Source organism: Centroberyx affinis, unplaced genomic scaffold (genome assembly GCF_046629955.1).
Source record: "Centroberyx affinis isolate AG114_WGS23_722 - 3 ecotype Tasmania unplaced genomic scaffold, CSIRO-AGI_Caff_v1 ptg000286l_1, whole genome shotgun sequence".
NCBI classification, from domain to species: domain Eukaryota; kingdom Metazoa; phylum Chordata; class Actinopteri; order Beryciformes; family Berycidae; genus Centroberyx; species Centroberyx affinis.
Window position 1 is genome coordinate 24,748 of NW_027278965.1, and position 9,805 is coordinate 34,552.

The 9,805-nt window shown below is 44.5% G+C and overlaps 1 protein-coding gene across 1 annotated transcript; it reads right to left on the reverse strand.

Moving 5' to 3' along the window:
• Window positions 1–1,217: 1,217 nt before the first annotated feature.
• Window positions 1,218–7,750, reverse strand: LOC139640263 (homeobox protein Mohawk-like). The gene is made up of 6 exons (XM_071514449.1): window positions 7,578–7,750; window positions 6,757–6,916; window positions 6,469–6,622; window positions 5,974–6,312; window positions 1,750–1,783; window positions 1,218–1,485 (listed from the first exon to the last, which is right to left on the reverse strand). The coding sequence occupies exons 1-6, from the start codon at window positions 7,748–7,750 to the stop codon at window positions 1,218–1,220; spliced, it is 1,128 nt and encodes a 375-aa protein (XP_071370550.1).
• Between the last annotated feature and the right edge of the window lie 2,055 nt (window positions 7,751–9,805).

The following is a 9,805-nucleotide window of genomic DNA, read 5'->3' on the forward strand; positions in this document are numbered from 1 at the left end:
AAAATCCTGGTAAGCATGTTTTAGAAAATTGCGCCAGAGGACAGTGTGTGATTATAAGCTTATGTTCGGTGTCAGGACGTCCCCAGATGGAACAGGATGCTCCCCACAGCTCTCTGCACAGAGGCAGAGTACCAGACATTCCCCCGAGGCTTATCATGTTCTCTATATTTCCTATATCAGAGATTTTTGGCAGGTGACCCCGCATTGAGGTCAGAAAATTCCTGAGATCTCATTTGGCATTTACGTAACGTTTTAACATCTAAAACAGATGAAAATTGTGCGTCTCTCATATCGCCCTGATGTTTACTGTACTAGAAAGTCCAAAAACAAGCTTTTGTTCCTCCGGGGGCCAGAAATCAGGCTGCGTTTGTGAGCTACTCGATGATTTTTGTGGGACACAGAGGTCACAGCGGTCTGTGTGCAGCACAATAAAGAGAATTGATGGTAGTTTTTCATTACACAATCAAGTTGACATATTATGACATATCGTTTTAACTTCATCAGGGATTTTTCCAGAGACTCCATTTTGTATCAGGGGTCTGCAAGAGGTCCAAAGTGTTCAAAATGTACAATCTGGCCAATAATGTTTCATGGACTTTTATTCTTCTGCTGATTTACTGACATGTATTTCAACAGATATCAAAAGTTGCTTATGTTCAACTAAAAGTTATGGATCCTCAAAGAAGGGTTCAGCTACAGAACAGCTGGTAGGGATTCAGTGTCTTGCTCAAGGACGCTTCAGCAGGGTGGACATCCCATTAAATCCCATTACTTTAGAATGCAAATGGCAAGAATCAAAAGAAACTGCTAGACGTACAATTGCCAACATAACCAGTGGATACTATAACATCCAGCAATCATAATGAGCATGCACAATCCAGCGAGCATGTAAAGAATCCCACAGGTCAAAAGGTTTCACATTGGGTTTATTCAAATAGCTGCTGTGAAAGTTTAGCGTTGGATGATAATCCAGTCTCATGGAAGTTAATATAACTTACTGCAACAGAGGGCAATGGGAAGAAGTTACAAACATAGCATCAACAGTAGAAAATATTCAAATGTGGAAGGTTATTTTTGTCCATTTTACAATACAAAAATGATTGAAAACGTCATTTCTTTTTTACAAAATAAAGGTCTCACAGGCATCACAGATATTGCAAGGCACTGGCTACTTTAGCACCCATACCTGTGTGGCACGATGTGCCCACACTAAATGCCTACACACTGTTTGCTAGAGCCACTTTGACAGTCTGGATCTCCGAGATGTGCGAAGACTTCTGGATGATGCGGCTGGTGAGGGCGGGTCCCGTGGCGCAGCTCTGCCCCGCGGCGCAGAGCTTGCCTACGATGGTGGTCCTCGTCGTGCCGGCGGGCCCTCTGGCGCAGCTCTGCCCCTGGGCCAGGTTGGTCAGAGCCACGGCGGCGTGGATCTCCCTCCAGCCTTGGTCGTCTCTTCTCTGCTGGCCTCTGTCCTGCTGCTGGTCACTGCGGATCAGACCATGAACCAAATAAACCTGGATAGAATCGATCTGAAGTACAATCTGGGAAATCCACAGCAGAAATTGTCCATTTGCTTAGCTCTCTCCTCAGTGAGGCAGTGTAACTATGGATTAACGAAGGATGCCGTTTCAATTTCAAGGACAACCGCCAAGAGAGACTATATGTAGTATTACTTTTCAAGCTGATGGGAGTTGAGAAGTGCAAACAGCTGATTTGATTGCAGATGGAGCAATAAATAATTGCACTTACTTGTCACATTTAGTTGAGGCATAGTCCACTGTGTCTGCAAGAGAGGAGAAAAACACTCAGTTTGCCATGAATAACATGAATCATCAGGTGGCTTGTTGGTGCTGAAATAACATTTACAGGCATAACAGAACATTTACATTACATTCAATACCTGCATTGTGTTAGTGAGAGATAGTATGAATGTATGAATGTTTTGCTTTTCAGTTTGTGCCAACAGTGTGTGTGTGTGTGTGTGTGTGTGTGCATGTGCTTGCTTGCATGTGTGCGTGCAGATATGTGTGTGTGTGGGAATGTGATGGCATGTATGCATGCATGGGTGTGGCCATAAGTGTGTGTGTGTTTGCATGTGTGGGTGTTCGCATGTGTGTCTGTGCATGCAAGGGTGTGTGTACATCTGCACGCATACACAGTATGTGTTTGTCAATGTGTGTGTGTGTGTGTGTGTGTGTGCCTGTATGTATGTCTCTCTGGGTGTGTTTCACGCTGCCAGAGAGGCTTAACTCAGCGAAGTGCTCCGGTCTGGCCGCGCTTAGCTGCTCAAGCCAAAACAAATGCACTTATATGTTCCTCTTGTGCTTTCTGGGACGGAAAAATACGATATCTGCGTCGTGTCATGAAGGCAGACGCCGTGTGTTCAGATCTCCAGAGCGCCGCTAGCACCCATAAAGTTAGTTATAGCCTACTGCATGTCATTCCTCCACCAAGCCTCCCTCTCCACCTCTCCATCTTGAGTCCCATGCACCATAGCCATGTGAATGAACGCTACAGTTAGAGAATCCCACTGGATCCGCAGAAAGAGGAATATGGCTGTCACTGCTAATCTTATCAGTCCCCAGCTAATCTCTTCCTCTCACAATGCTTGTTGTTGAAAATAACTTCCAACTCCTAGAATAGAACTAGGAGCAGGAAAAATAGGAGTTATGAGTAATTTATATTGATTGCACAGTGTGTGTTCGCGGTCTCTTGCTTTATGTTATTTTATGAACGTTTATGCGACAGTGTGCATAATGTGTAGAACATATTTTCCATTTCGATTTTGGAATATTGCCTCTGTCTATTTTTCTCGGCCGAGCAGATTGAGGCTGGTCAAGAGCTATTTTCCTTCAGGGAGCAATAGAGAGGGAAAATTAGAGGCCAAGATCTGCAGCGCGCAAAACGCTGCCTTCCAGTGCTAACGGCCTGAAACATCCCCGTCTCTGATTTCTCTGGCCGGGCCCGGGCCAAGAGCAACTACACGTTGATAGTAAATCATTTGGCCCCGTTTTCGCTTTTTGCTACCGATCGTCCCCGAGCATTTCTTCTCTTTAGCCGTAGCATGATTAGCCAAGAAAGTACTTCCTCTGGTGTATTTATTACCGGGGGGAAAAAAAATCCATTTGTTTTACCTCTGGCAAGTCTCAAACTGCAGCAAAATCTTCGATGGCTTAATGAAGCTGCTCCTGCTTCTTTGATAATGCGCTATACTGAGCTGTGCAGTCATAACCTCATATCAGAACTTACCTCTAACCTTCCCTATTTTAGAAATAAGGAGGAATCTTGTCCTTTTGTGGGATTTAGCTTTCTATTACTATCATAAATCCTGTCTCATGTCACCTTCCCACATTGCAATAGCCTCTATAAGAGTTCATTAAAGCCTCGGTTGTCCTGCTGTGTGTTCACATTCCCTCATGTCCCGGCGGGGATGACTTTTAGTCACCCTCACCAGGGTGCGTCATCGCAATCCGCACTGGAAAACAACTGTATATTGAGAAAAAATCCTGGACCCGACCCATTTCCTCCACGCGGACAAGCCCCCTTTACGCATCTAGGGCATTTGAAAGCGGGAGACTTCTCCGCTCAGCATGTATGTTTTCATTCGAAACAAGGCCGGGCGGAAAAACCCAGCGAGGTACGTGTCAAGATAGGTTTTTCTTCGCTCAACTCTCCAATAAAACACGATTCCAGTCACATTATGGGTCTCCAGCCCTTTTCAAGGGAAATCCTGGACCCGATGCGAGGACCACATCTTATGGTCTCGACATACTTCGCTGTCACATTCGCATTCCTGTCCGGTGCGTAGTGGCTAACATGTACTGTACGAGCATGTGCGCTTCTCCAGTGGGCTTTTACTGCCAGTGGGATTCAGACTGACAGGGTGTAAGCGTCCTCGCAAGACGCTCCATAGTGGCACCACTGATTAGTCCGGCTCTTCAGCTTTAGTGACTGCTTTAGCCCTCTCCCGGGCCGAGTACAGACGTGTTAATGGTGTTAGTGCTTGTCATGGATCTGGCAGCTTGACTTTCCACTTCACCTCCGCAGAGGAACCATACTGGGTTACAAACACCCATAATGTGACCAGTGGGGACGCATTAAAATGTTGCGCAAACATTTCAGTGTGTGTTGACACCAAGAAACTCCACAGAATGCCCCAAAAGAAATATAATTTTGTAAAGGCATATTTATAAAACAGTGAAGTACTTGAGAAAGTCTTGCATTGGCATTGGTTTGTTCATAGAACCATTGTTTACCATTTGAATCATATTTTTCTAGCTGTAAAAACAAGGGAATGTATTTTAGAAGGTAGGACCATTTAATTGGTTCTGTATTGCTTTAAATGAGTTAGTCTGTACAGATTATGAATTATCACCACTTGTTCTTTTTGTTTTAACTGAGCCTTCACTAAAGTTGCAAAATAGCAAAAATTAACTTAATTTTGAGGGTTAACTTCTAACTTATGAGCCGTGTTATTCAGTGGAAGTGCAGTCACTTGCTCTCACAACTCTAATCGAATGAAGAAGCTGATTTATTTTCAAGAGGGAAGTGACACTTGGGAGTAGCGCAGCTCCAAAGCACACATGACCCAATGAGGCACACCTGCAGCCTCCAGCATGGCGGGGGAAAGCAAAGCGGTTATTAGCAGCCTTGCTCTGCCTCGTCTCACAGTGGATGTCAGTGACAGCTGTGACAGTGGCTCTAACAGCACTCCTCACTGCTTTACTGACAGGCTACTCCACTTCTACTATTTGGCAGAGGCGCCCACTTCTCACCCTGGGAAGAATAAAGTCTCAGACATTCTGTAATTGTCCTTGAGACAGACTGGACATTTCCACCATGGCGAGAGGCTGAAGCGGAACAAATGGCACATTCTAGTATATGGAAATCATATTTGCGGTGCGCAGCGGCAGCCAGCTCCAGCCCTATCCAATTTTTAAAATGAGGGATTTCAGCGTCTGCATGAGTCTTATTAGTAATGTTTGTAAAGGCTTTGGCTCCCGTACCTTAGCGGATTTGAGGCTTGTCAACGTAACTTAAGCTGCCGTGTTCCCTATAGGTCTGAAAGGGCACCCAGGTGTCAAAACTCCAGTCCAACTCTGCAGTAACTTTATAATTGAATCTTGGTAAGCTTCTGACTGTCAGTGGAATGCCAGAGATTTATGAATGTCAGGGACCACAGAGGAGCCATGTGGAAGTTGCTGTGCGTTCTGTTCTCCTTTTACTGCACACAGCGGTATGTTCAAATTGAACAAAGGGGATTCTGGGTAGTTAAAGTGTCATTTTCCCTCACATTAAGCATAAATCTGTAGTTAACAAGGAAGATGTTTTTAATAATTTCAGCTAACAGGGGGTGCTATCTCCTCTCAGCTTGCCCCCTGACTATGCATTATATTTAATGGCTTTGTGATATTATGTATGATGATTGTTGGCATGATATGATGTTGTACATTACCGAGTGTAGGTATACATTTTTATATACATTATTAATATGCACTGTATTACTAATTATTTTTCCTGTTTCCAGGTACACCTAATATTCCCTGACTATTAAATATTGAAATATTTTGTTAAAATAACTAAATAAGTTCAAAATGACAAAAAATTATACAGCTTTGTTTTTCATCATTATTATTAGTAAAAATATGATAGGCTTTTTTTCATTGCAGTTTCATTCTAAAAAAGTTGTGCCAGTATGAATCTTTTTTTTTTGCACACCTACTTTTGATACTGTTATGGCATTTAATATTTTATGGCAAAATATTGTATGGCATGATATTTAATGGCACAGACTACCATCTGCCACTAAAAGAAAAAAAAATCAAAAAATGGAATCAACTTTCAGGCTATTGCTTTAACGTGTGATAATGTGATTTTAAAGGAGAACCACATAAACCTCCTGTCTCTGGGAAATCAATCAAGGGAACCATCATGATCCCGGACAGAAAGAGAAAAAAACCCGCCATCTCTCACCCATGTGGTAGACAAAGTTGTTCTCCGTCTCGGAGGAGGAGGCGGGAGAGACGGCGTCCTCGTCGCAGTCGTTGGAGCTGAATGACTCCGAGTGGCTCCTCCTCTTGTGGGGCGCGGCCACGCCGTCCGACGTCGCCGCCATCATGTGCCGCAGCGTGTCGTTCAGGTAGCGGTTCAGTAAGCTGCTCTTGTACTTGGACGGCGGCGAGGCGCTGTCGTCGCTGTTGGCCGAGTCGGCCGTGGCGAGGACTCCGCCCTGGTTCTGCAGCGCGGCCTTATGGGAAGACGACCTGCCGAAGTCTGACTGACTGATGGGAGTCTCTAAGGGACACTCCTCATCTGCAACAATGTACAACAACAACAACAAATGCGGTGACTAAGAGGGAGCAAACATGGCTAAATACAAACATAAACCATTTCAGGTGATTCACATATGATGCTATAAAACTATGCTATCTACTAGAGCGATAAAATAATGCATGATGTGGCCCTCACCGTCTGAGTTGGTGTCATCACTGCACACGCTCAGCCTCTCGGCGTTGCCCTGGATGTATTTATTGTAGAGTTTGATCCTCAGGGCCCAGCTCAGGTCCGGCTGCCTCACCGTGTTCTTCAGCCTCCGCCGGGCGTTGGCGAACCAGTTGGAGACCTGCACACACACACCACTGCTTTTAGGACGGGCGGCCATAGAATTCACTAGGGACGCATGCTTCCAGGTACGGACCGGCCAGCCGAGCGTTCGCTTCCATCCCTCCATCACTCTCCCACACGAGCTCACCTCACCTGCACCAGTGTCATGTGCGAGCCCAGGGCCAGCAGGACCTTCTCGGTCTTGGTGGGGTAGGGGTTGTCCCGGTGTTTGTACAGCCAGTGCTTCAGTGGCCGGGCCATGTCCTGCAGCACCTGCCGCTTGTGGCGAACTTTGACCCCACCCAGACGAGACCTGGAGGAGTCACAAGGCATCTGCCGTTAACCGGGTCCACCCACAGTCCTCTCTGTGAGGGCCTCTTGTTGCCGTGATTGTTTGGCATTGATACAAGTGATATCAAACGTGTGCTGGATCATTTCTGTCTAACAGCTTTCTGTAGTATCAGGGATTTTGGTGTCTGCACATTGTATGAATAGATAGAGGCAGCATGCAATTGATTTGTTGTGGTAAAAATTGTTCTTGCCATTTAAAAACTGGTTTACAGCATCAAATCCACTTGATTAATAGCCAAAACATTAGTTATTAGCAATATCCTATTATTGTTTTAATTCCTTGGTTTATGCCTTTTGACCTCTCCTGCACATTAACTATACCAGTCTTTCCCCCTTTATACCAATTTTTGTTACGTGCAAATGCAAAAATCTGAAATCAAAATCAAGCTATTCAACTGTCTGTATTGCTACATGCAAATGCAGAGCTGTAACATTTCTATAACATGTCATAATGTGAGGTTAAAACATGTTAGTTATTATTTTATATGATTTCAAATCTTTAGGTATAACTGCAAAAATACAAAGGTTTAACAGTAATGCAAAATATGACAACTTATTTCAGTGGCAATCATGGCATCAAAACAACTGCCACATATTTCCAACATCAGACAAAGGGGGCGTACCCATATCTTCTGTACTTGATAGGAGAGCTGCTTTCAGTCGCCTCCTGGCACTGCAGCATGTCTGCGCTCTGCCCATCTGTTATACTGGTTTGAGTTATCTCCACACAGTCCAGTCTGCTCCTCTCCTCCGCTCTCCTGTTGTCCTCCAAATGAAGGAGAGTATCAGACTTCATCACAGCTACTTTGTTCATTCTCAGATTTTTCCCAATCAACAGGTGCATCAGCAGACGTCCAGATGTAAACAGATGCAGTACGTTCCCATCCTTTCTGTCATATACTTGATAAAAGAGGATTTCAAAAGAGCTTGAGGGGGGGGAATAAAGTTCTCCTTGCAAAAGTCAAAAGTCTCCAAGCCTCAGTGACTGACCGGACAGATGATGCCAGTCTCGCAGTTCCTCAATGAGAGAATTATGTGTGCAAAATAAGAGAATGTTGTCTGGTTTAGCTGTGCTGCTGTGAGGAGAGTTCAAATAACCTGCTCCTCCGCTGCCTATTGGCTCCCTCGGCGTCCAATCGCTTCTCAGGACGGCTCAGGGAAGAAAAGCTCTGCTGAGCGGCAGTGCCAGTAGCACACCATGTTTTGAAGAATGTATCATATGTAAAGAATATCAGCAGATGTGGTCATCAAATTTACTATTGAGATTTTGTCTGGTGTGTGTGTGTGTGTGTGTGTGTGTGTGTGTGTGTGTGTGGTGGGGGAGGGGGGGTGGGGGGGTGCAGCTCATATTAAGCAGTCTGACATGCCCTCATATTTTCTTCATGAGGCATACGACTCTCGTGGAGCTTGTGGTTTCACCAAAAGTCGTGTCAGCAAATAATAATATATGTTTTACCAGGGGATTCTGGAAATTTACGGGTGTAATTACATGGTGCTTAATAACCAGCAAAACCGCCGAACTGCGCTTTGTGTTCGGCAGCGAATCCTGCTGAGTTCAAATGGATTTGAGGACAAATTGGCCCATAATGAAGTCAACACAAACAATGGAAAAATGAAATTAATCTTTGCCTATCTCATCCTTGGCCAGTGTGTGTGTGTGTGTGTGTGTGTGTATGTGTGTGTGTGAGGATGGAGTGTGTGTCAGATTCGTGCACGGAGTGAGGATAATCCAAAGATAATGCACATATTTGTCAGTGTTTGTCTCCGTTTCAGCGGAGCACTTAGTAACAAGGCTTAGGAACAATGATGAAAACTGGGTCTGACAGAAGCTTTAGCTTCGTCATTAGTAGAACTGTAGGCTATGACAACATGCAGGCACCCGGCCCGGGACACAGCCTGATAGTCCAACTTTAGCTGTCAACCGCATATGTTCGTCCTCTCTGCATGCAAACATCCTCCCAACACAAAAAAAAAGCTATAATGACTGCTGTGAATCCTGTGTCTCAAAAACATCAAATTACATTATTTTTAGTATAACTTATATCTTATGTCATGTGATTGCCACGACTTACAAACCTGCCTGTGTTCAGCACAGTTAAGAGACTAAAATCTAAGCAGCACTTGTTCAGCACAGACCGGTAGATATATTAAAGCACTCCACAACTCTTATCCCTGTTCATAATTCACCCATATCAGTAGGGAGGTTGAGTTTCAATGGTTTCAAAGCTGAAAAACACATGGAGCAGCAGCATCCCCGTTAGGTGCAGTAAATTCCACGCTCACATTCCACAGCGGCGGTCAGAGAATGCTACACGGGATCACAGGCCATTTAGTCCTGTCCCTCTGTGATGTGTTTACCGGCTCAACTGTTGATATTAGGTGGGAACGCACCTACATTCAGCAGCCTGGAGACCTGTAGAAAAACACTGTGAAGGGACATATATTTTGCCTTGTTTGGATAGCTTGGCGCTGATGTGGGTGTCTGTCTGAGGGTGTGTGTGTGTGTGTGTGTGTGTGTGTGTGTTCCAGGTTCACAAACTCCAGGTCTATCCAAAGATCCAAACAACTAGCAAAAGTCTGTTTTTTGTATCCTCAAATGTCCCTAAACTGTGTTGACCCTCTGCAAGATTTGAATCTCATGTAAATTGTAATTTAATTCAGTGGATTAGAACATTCAAACTGTGTGTGTGTGTGTGTGTGTGTGTGTGTGTGTGTGTTTGAGTGGTTTGGTCTTTTCTTACTGTTTGTGTGCATGGGGATTTTCCTACTCTCACATGCCTCTATTAATAAGATGGGAATACCTCCTATTCTGTAATGAAATTGCATTTTTATTAAAGATGGAGCTTCCCTC